This window comes from Scyliorhinus torazame, chromosome 9 (genome assembly GCF_047496885.1).
Source record: "Scyliorhinus torazame isolate Kashiwa2021f chromosome 9, sScyTor2.1, whole genome shotgun sequence".
In the NCBI taxonomy this organism is placed as follows: domain Eukaryota; kingdom Metazoa; phylum Chordata; class Chondrichthyes; order Carcharhiniformes; family Scyliorhinidae; genus Scyliorhinus; species Scyliorhinus torazame.
The window spans coordinates 939937-958048 of NC_092715.1; the positions used below are offsets into that span (position 1 = coordinate 939937).

Below are 18112 nucleotides of genomic sequence, written 5' to 3' on the forward strand. Positions count from 1 at the left end.
GTCTGTACCGTGTACTTCACTCGCTGTCTATAACGTGTACTTCACTCGCTGCCTATACCGTGTACTTCACTCGCTGCCTATACCGTGTACGTCACTCGCTGTCTATACCGTGTACTTCACTCGCTGTCTATACCGTGTACTTCACTCGCTGTCTATACCGTGTACTTCATTCGCTGCCTATACCGTGTACTTCACTCGCTGTCTATACCGTGTACTTCCCTCGCTGTCTATACCGTGTACTTCACTCGCTGTCTGTACCGTGTACTTCACTCGCTGCCTGTACCGTGTACTTCACTCGCTGCCTGTACCGTGTACTTCACTCGCTGTCTATACCGTGTACTTCACTCGCTGCCTGTACCGTGTACTTCACCTGCTGCGTATACCGTGTACTTCACTCGCTGTCTATACCGTGTACTTCCCTCGCTGCCTATACCGTGTACTTCACTCGCTGTCTATACCGTGTACTTCACTCGCTGTCTGTACCGTGTACTTCACTCGCTACCTATACCGTGTACTTCACTCGCTGCCTGTACCGTGTACTTCACTCGCTGCCTATACCGTGTACTTCACTCGCTGTCTGTACCGTGTACTTCACTCGCTGCCTATACCGTGTACTTCACTCGCTGTCTATACCGTGTACTTCACTCGCTGTCTATACCGCGTACTTCACTCGCTGCCTATACCGTGTACTTCACTCGCTGCCTGTACCGTGTACTTCACTCGCTGTCTATACCGTGTACTTCACTCGCTGCCTATACCGTGTACTTCACTCGCTGCCTATACCGTGTACTTCACGCGCTGCCTACACCGTGTACTTCACTCGCTGCCTGTACCGTGTACTTCACTCGCTGCCTGTACCGTGTACTTCACTCGCTGCCTATACCGTGTACTTCACTCGCTGTCTGTACCGTGTACTTCACTCGCTGCCTGTACCGTGTACTTCACTCGCTGCCTGTACCGTGTACTTCACTCGCTGTCTATACCGTGTACTTCACTCGCTGCCTATACCGTGTACTTCACTCGCTGCCTATACCGTGTACTTCACTCGCTGCCTGTACCGTGTACTTCACTCGCTGCCTATACCGTGTACTTCACTCGCTGCCTATACCGTGTACTCACTCGCTGTCTGTACCGTGTACTTCACTCGCTGTCTATACCGTGTACTTCACTCGCTGTCTATACCGTGTACTTCACTCGCTGTCTATACCGTGTACTTCACTCGCTGTCTATACCGTGTACTTCACTCGCTGTCTATACCGTGTACTTCACTCGCTGTCTATACCGTGTACTTCACTCGCTGCCTATACCGTGTACTTCACTCGCTGTCTATACCGTGTACTTCACTCGCTGCCTATACCGTGTACTTCACTCGCTGTCTATACCGTGTACTTCACTCGCTGTCTGTACCGTGTACTTCACTAGCTGCCTATACCGTGTACTTCACTCGCTGCCTATACCGTGTACTTCACTCGCTGCCTATACCGTGTACTTCACTCGCTGCCTATACCGTGTACTTCACTCACTGCCTATACCGTGTACTTCACTCTCTGTCTATACCGTGTACTTCACTCGCTGTCTATACCGTGTACTTCACTCGCTGTCTATACCGTGTACTTCACTCGCTGTCTGTACCGTGTACTTCACTCTCTGCCTCTACCGTGTACTTCACTCGCTGTCTGTACCGTGTGCTTCACTCGCTGTCTATACCGTGTACTTCACTCGCTGCCTATACCGTGTACTTCACTCGCTGCCTATACCGTGTACTTCACTCGCTGTCTGTACCGTGTACTTCACTCGCTGCCTATTCCGTGTACTTCACTCGCTGTCTATACCGTGTACTTCACTCGCTGTCTATACCGTGTACTTCACTCGCTGTCTATACCGTGTACTTCACTCGCTGTCTGTACCGTGTACTTCACTCGCTGTCTATACCGTGTACTTCACTCGCTGCCTATACCGTGTACTTCACTCGCTGTCTATACCGTGTACTTCACTCGCTGCCTATACCGTGTACTTCACGCGCTGCCTACACCGTGTACTTCACTCGCTGCCTGTACCGTGTACTTCACTCGCTGCCTGTACCGTGTACTTCACTCGCTGCCTATACCGTGTACTTCACTCGCTGTCTGTACCGTGTACTTCACTCGCTGCCTGTACCGTGTACTTCACTCTCTGTCTATACCGTGTACTTCACTCGCTGTCTATACCGTGTACTTCACTCGCTGTCTGTACCGTGTACTTCACTCTCTGCCTATACCGTGTACTTCACTCGCTGTCTGTACCGTGTGCTTCACTCGCTGTCTATACCGTGTACTTCACTCGCTGCCTATACCGTGTACTTCACTCGCTGCCTATACCGTGTACTTCACTCGCTGTCTGTACCGTGTGCTTCACTCGCTGCCTATACCGTGTACTTCACTCGCTGTCTATACCGTGTACTTCACTCGCTGTCTATACCGTGTACTTCACTCGCTGTCTATACCGTGTACTTCACTCGCTGTCTATACCGTGTACGTCACTCGCTGTCTATACCGTGTACTTCACTCGCTGCCTATACCGTGCACTTCACTCGCTGTCTATACCGTGTACTTCACTCGCTGTCTGTACCGTGTACTTCACTCTCTGCCTATACCGTGTACTTCACTCGCTGTCTGTACCGTGTGCTTCACTCGCTGCCTATACCGTGTACTTCACTCGCTGCCTATACCGTGTACTTCACTCGCTGTCTGTACCGTGTACTTCACTCGCTGCCTATACCGTGTACTTCACTCGCTGTCTATACCGTGTACTCACTCGCTGTCTATACCGTGTACTTCACTCACTGCCTATACCGTGTACTTCACTCTCTGTCTATACCGTGTACTTCACTCGCTGCCTATACCGTGTACTTCACTCGCTGCCTATACCGTGTACTTCACTCGCTGTCTATACCGTGTACTTCATTCGCTGTCTGTACCGTGTACTTCACTCGCTGTCTGTACCGTGTACTTCACTCGCTGTCTATACCGTGTACTTCACTCGCTGTCTGTACCGTGTACTTCACTCTCTGTCTGTACCGTGTACTTCACTCGCTGTCTATACCGTGTACTCACTCGCTGTCTGTACCGTGTACTTCACTCGCTGCCTATACCGTGTACTTCACTCGCTGCCTATACCGTGTACTTCACTCGCTGTCTATACCGTGTACTTCACTCGCTGCCTATACCGTGTACTTCACTCGCTGTCTATACCGTGTACATCACTCGCTGTCTATACCGTGTACTTCCCTCGCTGCCTATACCGTGTACTCACTCGCTGTCTATATCGTGTACTTCACTCGCTGCCTATACCGCGTACTTCACTCGCTGCCTGTACCGTGTACTTCACTCGCTGCCTATACCGTGTACTTCACTCGCTGCGTATACCGTGTACTTCACTCGCTGTCTATACCGTGTACTTCACTCGCTGTCTATACCGTGTACATCACTCGCTGCCTATACCGTGTACTTCCCTCGCTGTCTGTACCGTGTACTTCACTCGCTGTCTATACCGTGTACTTCACTCGCTGTCTATCCCGTGTACTTCACTCGCTGCCTATACCGTGTACTTCACTCGCTGTCTATACCGTGTACTTCACTCGCTGTCTGTACCGTGTACTTCACTCGCTGTCTGTACCGTGTATTTCACTCGCTGTCTATACCGTGTACTTCACTCGCTGCCTATACCGTGTACTTCACTCGCTGCCTATACCGTGTACTTCACTCGCTGTCTGTACCGTGTACTTCACTCGCTGCCTATACCGTGTACTTCACTCGCTGCCTATACCGTGTACTTCACTCGCTGTCTATACCGTGTACTTCACTCGCTGTCTATACCGTGTACTTCCCTCGCTGTCTATACCGTGTACTTCACTCGCTGCCTATACCGTGTACTTCACTCGCTGTCTATACCGTGTACTTCACTCGCTGCCTATACCGTGTACTTCACTCGCTGTCTATACCGTGTACTTCACTCGCTGCCTATACCGTGTACTTCACTCGCTGCCTATACCGTGTACTTCACTCGCTGTCTATACCGTGTACATCACTCGCTGTCTATACCGTGTACTTCCCTCGCTGCCTATACCGTGTACTCACTCGCTGTCTATATCGTGTACTTCACTCGCTGCCTATACCGCGTACTTCACTCGCTGCCTGTACCGTGTACTTCACTCGCTGCCTATACCGTGTACTTCACTCGCTGCGTATACCGTGTACTTCACTCGCTGTCTATACCGTGTACTTCACTCGCTGTCTATACCGTGTACATCACTCGCTGCCTATACCGTGTACTTCCCTCGCTGTCTGTACCGTGTACTTCACTCGCTGTCTATACCGTGTACTTCACTCGCTGTCTATCCCGTGTACTTCACTCGCTGCCTATACCGTGTACTTCACTCGCTGTCTATACCGTGTACTTCACTCGCTGTCTGTACCGTGTACTTCACTCGCTGTCTGTACCGTGTACTTCACTCGCTGTCTATACCGTGTACTTCACTCGCTGCCTATACCGTGTACTTCACTTGCTGCCTATACCGTGTACTTCACTCGCTGTCTGTACCGTGTACTTCACTCGCTGCCTATACCGTGTACTTCACTCGCTGCCTATACCGTGTACTTCACTCGCTGTCTATACCGTGTACTTCACTCGCTGTCTATACCGTGTACTTCCCTCGCTGTCTATACCGTGTACTTCACTCGCTGCCTATACCGTGTACTTCACTCGCTGTCTATACCGTGTACTTCACTCGCTGCCTATACCGTGTACTTCACTCGCTGTCTGTACCGTGTACTTCACTCGCTGCCTATACCGTGTACTCACTCGCTGCCTATACCGTGTACTTCACTCGCTGTCTGTACCGTGTACTTCACTCGCTGTCTATACCGTGTACTTCCCTCGCTGCCTATACCGTGTACTTCACTCGCTGTCTATACCGTGTACTTCACTCGCTGTCTGTACCGTGTACTTCACTCGCTGCCTATACCGTGTACTCACTCGCTGCCTATACCGTGTACTTCACTCGCTGTCTATACCGTGTACTTCACTCGCTGCCTATACCGTGTACTTCACGCGCTGCCTACACCGTGTACTTCACTCGCTGCCTGTACCGTGTACTTCACTCGCTGCCTGTACCGTGTACTTCACTCGCTGCCTATACCGTGTACTTCACTCGCTGTCTGTACCGTGTACTTCACTCGCTGCCTGTACCGTGTACTTCACTCGCTGCCTGTACCGTGTACTTCACTCGCTGTCTATACCGTGTACTTCACTCGCTGCCTATACCGTGTACTTCACTCGCTGCCTATACCGTGTACTTCACTCGCTGCCTATACCGTGTACTCACTCGCTGTCTGTACCGTGTACTTCACTCGCTGTCTATACCGTGTACTTCACTCGCTGTCTATACCGTGTACTTCACTCGCTGCCTATACCGTGTACTTCACTCGCTGTCTGTACCGTGTACTTCACTAGCTGCCTATACCGTGTACTTCACTCGCTGCCTATACCGTGTACTTCACTCGCTGCCTATACCGTGTACTTCACTCGCTGCCTATACCGTGTACTTCACTCACTGCCTGTACCGTGAACTTCACTCTCTGTCTATACCGTGTACTTCACTCGCTGTCTATACCGTGTACTTCACTCGCTGTCTATACCGTGTACTTCACTCGCTGTCTGTACCGTGTACTTCACTCTCTGCCTATACCGTGTACTTCACTCGCTGTCTGTACCGTGTGCTTCACTCGCTGTCTATACCGTGTACTTCACTCGCTGCCTATACCGTGTACTTCACTCGCTGCCTATACCGTGTACTTCACTCGCTGTCTGTACCGTGTACTTCACTCGCTGCCTATACCGTGTACTTCACTCGCTGTCTATACCGTGTACTTCACTCGCTGTCTATACCGTGTACTTCACTCGCTGTCTATACCGTGTACTTCACTCGCTGTCTATACCGTGTACGTCACTCGCTGTCTATACCGTGTACGTCACTCGCTGTCTATACCGTGTACTTCACTCGCTGCCTATACCGTGCACTTCACTCGCTGTCTATACCGTGTATTTCACTCGCTGTCTGTACCGTGTACTTCACTCTCTGCCTATACCGTGTACTTCACTCGCTGTCTGTACCGTGTGCTTCACTCGCTGCCTATACCGTGTACTTCACTCGCTGCCTATACCGTGTACTTCACTCGCTGTCTGTACCGTGTACTTCACTCGCTGCCTATACCGTGTACTTCACTCGCTGTCTATACCGTGTACTCACTCGCTGTCTATACCGTGTACTTCACTCACTGCCTATACCGTGTACTTCACTCTCTGTCTATACCGTGTACTTCACTCGCTGCCTATACCGTGTACTTCACTCGCTGCCTATACCGTGTACTTCACTCGCTGTCTATACCGTGTACTTCATTCGCTGTCTGTACCGTGTACTTCACTCGCTGTCTGTACCGTGTACTTCACTCGCTGTCTATACCGTGTACTTCACTCGCTGTCTGTACCGTGTACTTCACTCTCTGTCTGTACCGTGTACTTCACTCGCTGTCTATACCGTGTACTCACTCGCTGTCTGTACCGTGTACTTCACTCGCTGCCTATACCGTGTACTTCACTCGCTGCCTATACCGTGTACTTCACTCGCTGTCTATACCGTGTACTTCACTCGCTGCCTATACCGTGTACTTCACTCGCTGTCTATACCGTGTACATCACTCGCTGTCTATACCGTGTACTTCCCTCGCTGCCTATACCGTGTACTCACTCGCTGTCTATACCGTGTACTTCACTCGCTGCCTATACCGCGTACTTCACTCGCTGCCTGTACCGTGTACTTCACTCGCTGCCTATACCGTGTACTTCACTCGCTGCGTATACCGTGTACTTCACTCGCTGTCTATACCGTGTACTTCACTCGCTGTCTATACCGTGTACTTCACTCGCTGTCTATACCGTGTACATCACTCGCTGCCTATACCGTGTACTTCCCTCGCTGTCTGTATCGTGTACTTCACTCGCTGTCTATACCGTGTACTTCACTCGCTGTCTATCCCGTGTACTTCACTCGCTGCCTATACCGTGTACTTCACTCGCTGTCTATACCGTGTACTTCACTCGCTGTCTGTACCGTGTACTTCACTCGCTGTCTGTACCGTGTACTTCACTCGCTGTCTATACCGTGTACTTCACTCGCTGCCTATACCGTGTACTTCACTCGCTGCCTATACCGTGTACTTCACTCGCTGTCTGTACCGTGTACTTCACTCGCTGCCTATACCGTGTACTTCACTCGCTGTCTATACCGTGTACTTCACTCGCTGTCTGTACCGTGTACTTCACTTGCTGCCTATACCGTGTACTCACTCGCTGTCTATACCGTGTACTTCACTCGCTGCCTATACCGTGTACTTCACTCGCTGTCTGTACCGTGTACTTCACTCGCTGCCTATACCGTGTACTTCACTCGCTGTCTATACCGTGTACTTCACTCGCTGTCTATACCGTGTACTTCACTCGCAGTCTGTACCGTGTACTTCACTCGCTGTCTATACCGTGTACTTCACTCGCTGACTATACCGTGTACTTCACTCGCTGACTATACCGTGTACTTCACTCGCAGTCTGTACCGTGTACTTCACTCGCTGTCTGTACCGTGTACTTCACTCGCTGTCTATACCGTGTACTCACTCGCTGTCTATACCGTGTACTTCACTCGCTATCTATACCGTGTACTTCACTCTCTGTCTGTACCGTGTACTTCACTCGCTGTCTATACCGTGTACTTCACTCGGTGCCTAAACCGTGTACTTCACTCGGTGCCTAAACCGTGTACTTCACTCGCTGCCTGTACCGTGTACTTCACTCGCTGTCTATACCGTGTACTTCACTCGGTGCCTAAACCGTGTACTTCACTCGCTGTCTATACCGTGTACTTCACTCGCTGTCTATACCGTGTACTTCACTCGCTGTCTATACCGTGTACTTCACTCGCTGCCTAAACCGTGTACTTCACTCGCTGCCTGTACCGTGTACTTCACTCGCTGTCTATACCGTGTACTTCACTCGCTGCCTGTACCGTGTACTTCACTCGCTGTCTATACCGTGTACTTCACTCGCTGCCTGTACCGTGTACTTCACTCGCTGTCTATACCGTGTACTTCACTCGTTGTCTGTACCGTGTACTTCACTAGCTGCCTATACCGTGTACTCACTCGCTGTCTATACCGTGTACTTCACTCACTGCCTATACCGTGTACTTCACTCGCTGTCTATACCATGTACTTCACTCGCTGCCTATACCGTGTACTTCACTCGCTGCCTATACCGTGCACTTCACTCGCTGTCTATACCGTGTACTTCACTCGCTGTCTATACCGTGTACTTCACTCGCTGCCTATACCGTGTACTTCACTCGCTGCCTATACCGTGTACTTCACTCGCTGTCTATACCGTGTACTTCACTCGCTGTCTGTACCGTGTACTTCACTCGCTGTCTGTACCGTGTACTCACTCGCTGTCTATACCGTGTACTCACTCGCTGTCTATACCATGTACTCACTCGCTGTCTATACCGTGTACTTCACTCTCTGTCTATACCGTGTACTTCACTCGCTGCCTGTACCGTGTACTTCACTCGCTGCCTATACATTGTACTTCACTCGCTGTCTATACCGTGTACTTCACTCTCTGTCTATACCGTGTACTTCACTCGCTGCCTGTACCGTGTACTTCACTCGCTGCCTATACCGTGTACTTCACTCGCTGTCTATACCGTGTACTTCACTCGCTGTCTATACCGTGTACTTCACTCGCTGTCTATACCGTGTACTTCACTCGCTGTCTATACCGTGTACTTCACTCGCTGTCTGTACTTCACCTTCTGCCACTTAGCTTGAATCTATGACCCCTGGTTTTTGAACTCTCTGCCAAGGGAAACCGACTCCTCCTGTCTATCTCTACCCTTCAGAATTTTGTATACCTCAATCATTCAGCCTCAGCCTTCTCTGATCCAAGGGAAACAACCCCAACCTCCCCAATATCTCCTCGTGTCTGCAATTCTCCAGCCCTGGCAACATTCCAGTAAAACATCTCTGCTCTCTCTCCTGAGCAATCTTTCCTGTAATGTGGTGACCAGAACTGCACAAACCCTCCAGCTGTGGCCTCACCACAATGATAATGATATTAAAATGCATGCAAATGAGGAATTTGCACGGACCCGCCAGCGCGAGGCGCAAAATTCAATCGCGCCCCAGCGAGACTCCGCGGAACATGCAATTGGCGCCGGGCGCAAAATGGATTTTTTTCCATTCAGCGCGATTCTCACTTCGGTGTCGCAAAGCAGAGAATCCAGCCCATAATATCCTGTCGGCACTTGCGAGACTGGATGCTGATGGGATATTTTCCCTGATGGGAGACACTAGAACTTGGGGTTAGGGTTGTACAGCAGCAGATGAATTGCTGGACTGTGCATCAGATGGTTGTTTTGGTCCAGTAGCCTGAGGAATCAACTGAGAAAGGCGATCCTACATTTGTGCAGTGAGAAGGGGAGACTTTCCTGTGAGTAGAAAATGCAACAGATTATTTGAAACACTTGACTAAGTCGCACCAAGAGAGTTAACTGATCAATTGAATATAGAAATAAAAGCAGGATTTCATCAGGATGCTATGATTTTTTTGTTGTAAATATTTTTTATTCTCCTTTTTCACATTTTCTCCCAAATTTACACCCAACAATAAACAATAATCAAATATAATGTCAATCCCCATATCAATAACAACGATCCCATCCTCCTACCAAACCCCCAGACATTAGCCGCATGTTAACATAAACAAATGACACAAAGGAATCGTGAATCACCCACAGTCACCATTAACACACAGTCCCCCTCCCCCCAACCCTCCCACCCTCCCCCCAACCCTCCCACCCTCCCCCCAACCCTCCCACCCTCCCCCCAACCCTCCCCCCCTCCCCCCAACCCTCCCACCCTCCCCCCAACCCTCCCACCCTCCCCCCAACCCTCCCACCCTCCCCCCAACCCTCCCACCCTCCCCCCAACCCTCCCACCCTCCCCCCAACCCTCCCACCCTCCCCCCAACCCTCCCACCCTCCCCCCAACCCTCCCACCCTCCCCCCAACCCTCCCACCCTCCCCCCAACCCTCCCACCCTCCCCCCAACCCTCCTAATGTTCGATGTGATCCAATTCTTGAAAGTGCTTAATGAATAACGCCCATGAATTGACGAACCCCTCCATCCTTCCCCTCAGTTCAAATGTGACCTTCTCAAGTGTTAAGAATTCCAGCAGGTCCCGCCGCCATGCCAGGACACAGGGTGGAGAGGTTGATCTCCACCCTAACAGGATCTGCCTTCGGGCGATCAACAAGGTGAAGGCTACAACATCTGCCTCCCCGCCCGTTTCCAATCCGGCTGGTCTGACACCCCGAATATTGTCTCCCGAGGGCCCGGGTCCAGTTTCACATGCACCACTTTAGAGATTACCCTAAACACCTCCCTCCAGGGTGGTATGATTAAAGTAATTGCCCAACACTTGGAATTGAAAGGAGTGAAATCTGAACTTGTGTGTCACAGCTTGAGTTAGCTAAAATTTAGTTGAGAATAAGGCGGCAAAGTGGTTAGCACTGCTGCCTCACAGCGCAGGGCAGCACGGTGACACAGTGATTAGCACTGCTGCCTCACAGCGCAGGGCAGCACGGTGACACAGTGATTAGCACTGCTGCCTCGCAGCACCAGGGATCTGGGTTTGATTAAGGATTCCGCATTCTGGGTTTGAGTCTGCGTGCAGTTTGCATTTCATAGAATCCCTACAGTGCAGAAGGAGGCCATTCAGCCCATCTTGTCCTTGCCAGCCCGAGGACACCCAGTTGCCCTTTCCAATCCCACCTTCCTGCTCCCGGTCCATCGCCCCTGAGCTTAGCGAACTCAAGGTGCAGATCCAGCTACGGTTTAAAAGAGTTTCGGGTCTCTGCCTCCACCACCAACTCGGGCAGAGAGTTCCAGACTCCGCTACCCTCTGCTTATAAATGTTCCTCCTCATGTCCCCTCTGCACCTTCTGCCACTTTTCTTGAATCTATGTCCCCTGGTTCCAGAATTCTCCACCAAGGGAAACAATTTTATCCTGTCGACCCTATCTCTTCCCCTCATCATTTTGTACCCCTCAGCCTTCTGGGGGAAGGGGAAGGGGTTACTCTGTGTATACGGGTGAGGCGGGGAAGGGGTTACTCTGTACACGGGTGAGGCGGGGAAGGGGTTACTCTGTGTACACGGGTGAGGCGGGGAAGGGGTTACTCTGTACACGGGTGAGGCGGGGAAGGGGTTACTCTGGGTATACGGGTGAGGGGGGAAGTGGTTACTCTGTACACGGGTGAGGCGGGGAAGGGGTTACTCTGTGTACACGGGTGAGGCGGGGAAGGGGTTACTCTGGGTACACGGGTGAGGCGGGGAAGGGGTTACTCTGTACACGGGTGAGGTGGGGAAGGGGTTACTCTGTGTACACGGGTGAGGCGGGGAAGGGGTTACTCTGGGTACACGGGTGAGGCGGGGAAGGGGTTACTCTGTACACGGGTGAGGCGGGGAAGGGGTTACTCTGTGTACACGGGTGAGGCGGGGAAGGGGTTACTCTGGGTACACGGGTGAGGCGGGGAAGGGGTTACTCTGTACACGGGTGAGGCGGGGAAGGGGTTACTCTGTGTACACGGGTGAGGCGGGGAAGGGGTTACTCTGGGTACACGGGTGAGGCGGGGAAGGGGTTACTCTGTACACGGGTGAGGTGGGGAAGGGGTTACTATGTGTACTGGTTTTGTGAATACTAAATGTTTCTCTGCAGGTAAATTCTCCATTTCTGGAACCATATTTGGTCCGGATGGCGAAACAGGATCAGAACAAAGTTCGCTACATGGACTTGCTTTGGAGATACTATGAGAAAAACCGGAATTTTAGCAATGCAGCAAAAATCCTGTCTCGACTTGCAGACATGCACAGGTAGGTAGTCAGGGTCCTCGTTGTCCACTCATCCTGTTTGGGGAAAGCCCACTGACTGGAACTGAACAGAGTTGTTGTTAATTCACGGTAAAGGTCACTTGCTGTGTAGCTGTACAGTTTCTAATTTGTTAAAGCAATATAAACATCACTGGCAAGGCCAATATTTTTTACCCATCTCTAATTGCCCTCGAGTCAGCAGTGTTGAGCCTTGATGTGTCTGTTTATTACAGTGCTCTCGGATCCATCGACAGTTGGACAGTATTGTTCCAAGTCAGGATAGCAACTTGGAGGCAAACTCGCAGATGGTGCTGGCCTTCCTGGAAATATATAAAATAGGAGCAGAAATAGGCCACTTGGCATCTTGAGCGTGCTCCGCCATTCAATACCCCTGCTCAGCGCCAACTGCAGTGCGCTCGACAGACCCCTGCTCCCCCATTCAATACCCCTGCTCAGCACCAACTGCAGTGCGCTCGACAGACCCCTGCTCCCCCATTCAATACCCCTGCTCAGCACCAACTGCAGTGCGCTCGACAGACCCCTGCTCCCCCATTCAATACCCCTGCTCAGCGCCAACAGTGCGCTCGACAGACCCCTGCTCCCCCATTCAATACCCCTGCTCAGCACCAACTGCAGTGCGCTCGACAGACCCCTGCTCCCCCATTCAATACCCCTGCTCAGCACCAACTGCAGTGCGCTCGACAGACCCCTGCTCCCCCATTCAATACCCCTGCTCAGCGCCAACAGTGCGCTCGACAGACCCCTGCTCCCCCATTCAATACCCCTGCTCAGCGCCAACAGTGCGCTCGACATACCCCTGCTCCCCCATTCAATAACCCTGCTCAGCACCAACTGCAGTGCGCTCGACATACCCCTGCTCCCCCATTCAATACCCCTGCTCAGCACCAACTGCAGTGCGCTCGACAGACCCCTGCTCCCCCATTCAATACCCCTGCTCAGCACCAACAGTGCGCTCGACAGACCCCTGCTCCCCCATTCAATACCCCTGCTCAGCACCAACTGCAGTGCGCTCGACAGACCCCTGCTCCCCCATTCAATACCCCTGCTCAGCACCAACTGCAGTGCGCTCGACAGACCCCTGCTCCCCCATTCAATACCCCTGCTCAGCGCCAACAGTGCGCTCGACAGACCCCTGCTCCCCCATTCAATACCCCTGCTCAGCACCAACAGTGCGCTCGACAGACCCCTGCTCCCCCATTCAATACCCCTGCTCAGCACCAACTGCAGTGCGCTCGACATACCCCTGCTCCCCCATTCAATACCCCTGCTCAGCACCAACTACAGTGCGCTCGACAGACCCCTGCTCCCCCATTCAATACCCCTGCTCAGCACCAACTGCAGTGCGCTTGACATACCCCTTGATGCCCTTAGAGTTTAAAATCTTTCACTCAGATCGTCTCGCATTCTTCTAAACTCCAGTGAATACAGGCCTAGTCGACCAAACCTCTCCTCATCCAACGATGAGACAAAGGAGGAATGGTAAGGTGAAGGAGCTTTGGATGACAAGACAAGTGGAGCTTCTAGTCGAGGAAGAAGGAAGCTTACGTAAGGTTGAGGAAGCAAGGATCTGACTCAGCTCTAGAGGGTTACAGGGTAGCCAGGAAGGAACTCAAAATTGACTTAGGGGAGCTAGAAGTGGGCATGAAAAAGCCCTGGCGGGAAGGATTAGGGAAAACCCCAAGGCGTTCTACACTTATGTGAGAAATAAGAGGATGATCAGCGAGAGTAAGGCCGATCAGGGATAGTGGAGGGAACTTGTGCCGAGAGTCTAAGGAGGTGGGGGAGGCCCTAAATGAATAATTTGCTTCAGTATTCACTCGAGAGAGGGACCTTGTTGCTCGTGAGAACAGTGTGAACCAGGTTAATAGACTCGAACGGATTGATATTAAGATGGAAGATGCGCTGGAAACTTTGAAAAGCATCAGGATAGATAAGTCCCCTGGGCCTGACGGGATATACCCAAGGTTACTACGGGAAGCGAGGGAGGAAATTGCTGCGTCATTGGCAGTGATCTTTGCGTCCTCACTCTCCTCTGGAGTAGTAGCGGATGATTGGAGGGAGACGAATGTTGTTCCCCTATTCAAGAAAGGGATTGGGAAATCCCTGGGAATTACAGACCAGCCAGTCTTACATCTGTGATGAGCAAAATACTGGAAAGGATTCTGAGAGATAGGATTTAGAAAAACATAGTTTGATTAAAGATTGTCAGCATGGCTTTGTGAGGGACAGGTCATAAGAACTAGGAGCAGGAGTCGGCCATCTGGCCCCTCGAGCCTGCTCCACTATTCAATGAGATCATGGCTGATCTTTTGTGGACTCAGCTCCACTTTCCGGCCCGTACACCATAACCTTGCTGACTATTCCTGATCAACCTTGCCTCTCCAAGTGGAGATAGAGTCTCTCCTTCAGAATTCCCAGCGATGGAGAGTAGGGAGATTCCTCAGTAGAACACAGTGCAGAAAGAGGCCATTTGGCCCATCGAGTCTGCACCGACCCACTTAAGCCCTCACTTCCACCCTATCCCCGTAACCCAATAACCCCATCTAACCTTTTTTGGTCACTAAGAGCAATTTATCATGGCCAACCCACCTAACCTTGCACACCTTTGGACTGTGGGAGGAAACCGGAGCACCCGGAGGAAACCCACGCAGACACGGGGAGAATGTGCAGACTCCTCACAGACAGTGACTCAGCCGGGGAATCGAACCTGGGACCCTGGAGCTGTGAAGCCCAGTGCTAATCGTTTGTGCCCCTAGTATTTCCTTCAATCTGCTTTGTCTCCTTTCTTGAAGATGAGATTTCTCATGCCCCGAAACTAAAGGAAATCAGTTGTCAAATTGTCATCTGGATGCCATTGTTGAGGCAGTGCTGAAACAGAGAAGAAGGAACAAAGAAAATTACAGCACAGGAAGAGGCCCTTCAGCCCTCCCAGCCTGCGCCGATCCAGATCCTTTATCTAAACCTGTCACCTATTTTTCAAGGATCTACTTCCCTCTGTTCCCCGCCCGTTCATATATCTGTCTAGATGCATCTTAAAATGATGCTGTCGTGCCCGCCTCTACCACCTCCGCTGGCAAAGCGTTCCAGGCACCCACCACCCTCTGCGTAAAAAACTTTCCACGCACATCTCCCTTAAACTTTCCCCCTCTCACCTTGAAATCGTGACCCCTTATAATTGACACCCCCACTCTTGGAAAAAGCTTGTTGCTATCCACCCTGTCCATACCTCTCAATTTTGTAGACCTCAATCAGCTTCCCCCTCAACCTCCGTCTTTCCAATGAAAACAATCCTAATCTACTCAACCTTTCTTCATAGCTAGCACCTTCCATGCCAGGCAACATCCTGGTGAACCTCCTCTGCACCCTCTCTAAAGCATCCACATCCTTCTGGTAACGTGGCGACCAGAACTGCACGCAGTATTCCAAATGTGGCCTAACCAAAGTCCTACACAACTGTAACATGACCTGCCGACTCTTGTACTCAATACCCCGTCCGATGAAGGCAAGCATGCTGTATGCCTTCTTGACCACTCTATCGACCTGCATTGCCACCTTCAGGGTACAATGGACCTGAACTCCCAGATCTCTCTGTACATCAGTTTTCCCCAGGACTCTTCCATTGACCGTATAGTCCGCTCTTGAGAATGCAGGGAAAACTCAGCAAATCTGGCAGCATCTGTGCAGATCGAAAATGGAGTTAACATTTTGAGTCCATGTGACCCTTCTACAGAGCTTTGCTGCAGGATAATGATCATCCTGTAACTGAAACTGTACAGACTCACTGTTTATTCACTGGGGTGTGTTTAATATTTTATTTTGGTATCCTGATTTTTTTTCTTCATGTAAAAGCACCGAGATCTCACTGCAGCAAAGGATCGAGTACATTTCTCGAGCTATCCTCAGTGCGAAGAGCTCCACCGCAACATCATCGCAGGCTGCTGATGGTGAATTTCTACATGAACTCGAGGAGAAAATGGAGGTGAGAGACTCTGTACCAGAGAGATCGTATGAATTTCACATTGAGGGAGAGAAGAGTAGGTCCAAGACTAGTATTTTAAACTTAAATAAGGAGGAAATGAAAGCAGAGCTAACTAAAGTGAAGTGGCAAATTAAGCCAAGGGATAGGTCAATGGAGATGCAGTGGCAGACATTCACAGGGATACTTGAAAAGAACTAACGTTTCGAGTCCAGGTGACCCTATTCACACTTGTCACCTTTTTGCTCTGCCTGAGGGTGATGTTGTTCTCTTAATTTGGTTCTCTATTTCCCCATCTAAGCTCACATTCTGGTTCCCACTCCCCTGCCATACTAGTTTAAATCCTCCCGAGTGACTCCAGCAAACCTCCAAGCCAGGATATCAGTGCCGCTCCAGTTTAGATGTAACCTGTCCTTCTTGTACAGGTCACACCTGCACTGGAAGAAATCCCAATGATCCAGAAATCTGAAACCCTCCCTCGTACACCAGCTGTTTAGCCACGTCATTAGCTGCACTATCCTCCTATTTCTAGCCTCACTGGCACGTGGCACAGGAAGTAATCCTGAGATTACAACCCTAGAGGTCCTGCTTTTTAGCTTACTGCCTAACTTCCTGAACTCCTTCTGCAGGACCTCATCACTCTTTCTGCCTTTGCCGTTAGTACCTATGTGTACTACGACCTCTGGTGTTCACCCTCCCCCTTCAGGTGTCCTGTGTTCGTTCAGAGACATCCTGGACCCTGGCACCAGGAGGCAACACACCATCCTGGAGTCTCTTTCACATTACAAAAGCGCCTAACTGTGCCCCTTACTATAGAGTCCCCTATAGCTATCGATCTCCTGCACTTTGCACTCCCCTGCTGAACAACAGAGCCAGCTGTGATACCACTGCTCTGGCTGTTGCTGTTTTCCCCTGATAGGCTTTCCCCCCCAACAGTATCTAAAGGGGTATACCTGTTGGAGATGGGGACAGCCACAGGGGATTCCTGCACTGACCGCCTGCCCTTTCTCACGGTCACCCATCTCTCTGCCTGCACCTTCGGTGTGACCACATCTCTATAACTCCTGTCTATGACGCTTTCCGCCACCTGCATGCTCCTAGGTGCATCCAACTGCTGCTCCAACCGAACCACACGGTCTGAGGAGCTGCCATTGGTTACACTTGCTGCAGATGCAGTCGACCGGAACGCTGGAAGCGTGACGGATCTGCCAAGTCCTGTAACCCCCCCTGAAAGAGCACCTTGTCCCTAACCCCTCTGAGAGAGCACCTTGACCCCTAACCCCTCTGAGAGAGCACCTTGTCCCCATACCCTCTGAGAGGGCACCTTGCCCCCTAACCCCTCTGAGAGAGCACCTTGTCCCCTAAACCCTCTGAGAGAGCACCTTGTCCCCTAACCCCTCTGAGAGAGCACCTTGTCCGACTTCCGGGTGCGGCGATGACCAGCTAAGTCGCTCGTTTCGGCAGTTCCCGGTGGAACGGACTTTTGGGCTCTTAATAGGAGCCCCAACTGCAATTTTAACGGCTAAAAACACTGTGCGGTAAACCAGAAGGGAATCCCCCCTGGACACGGATGGAAAAAGGAGAGGAAAGTGGCCGGATTGCGGTGGATCCTTTAGAGCAGCGGCAAGGAAGGCAAGCACAAACCAAGATGGCGTCGGAAGGTGGCAGTTTAATATGGGGCCCTGAACAACATGAGTTTTTGAAACGCTGCGTGGAAGAGCTTAAAAGGAGATGAAGAAGGAGCTGTTGGCCCCGATATTACAGGCAATTGAAGGGCTAAAAGATGAGCAAAAGACCCAGGAGCAGGAGCTTCAGGTCGTGAAGGCAAAGGCTGCCGAGAATGAGGACGACATACAGGGCCTGGTGGTGAAGACGGAGATGCACGAGGCACACCATAAACGATGTGTGGAAAGGCTGGAGGTGCTGGAGAATAATGCGAGGAGGAAGAATTTAAGGATTCTTGGTCTTCCTGAAGGTGCAGAAGGGGTGGACGTCGGGGCATATGTGAGCACGATGCTGCACTCGTTAATGGGAGCGGAGGCCCCGACGGGTCCGCTGGAGGTGGAGGGAGCCTATCGAGTTATGGCGCGAAGACCGAGG

The 18112-nt window shown here is 51.4% G+C and overlaps 1 protein-coding gene across 4 annotated transcripts in view; it reads left to right on the plus strand.

The window, feature by feature from the left end:
- Nucleotides 1-18112, plus strand: part of nup155 (nucleoporin 155) — a 404177-nt gene that overhangs the window by 343752 nt on the left and 42313 nt on the right. For all 4 annotated transcript variants that reach the window (XM_072515568.1, XM_072515570.1, XM_072515569.1 and 1 more), the window contains exons 29-30: nt 11864-12018; nt 15886-16015. In XM_072515568.1, coding sequence (XP_072371669.1) covers nt 11864-12018; nt 15886-16015 — 285 coding nt within the window. The remainder of the gene's footprint in view (nt 1-11863; nt 12019-15885; nt 16016-18112) is intronic.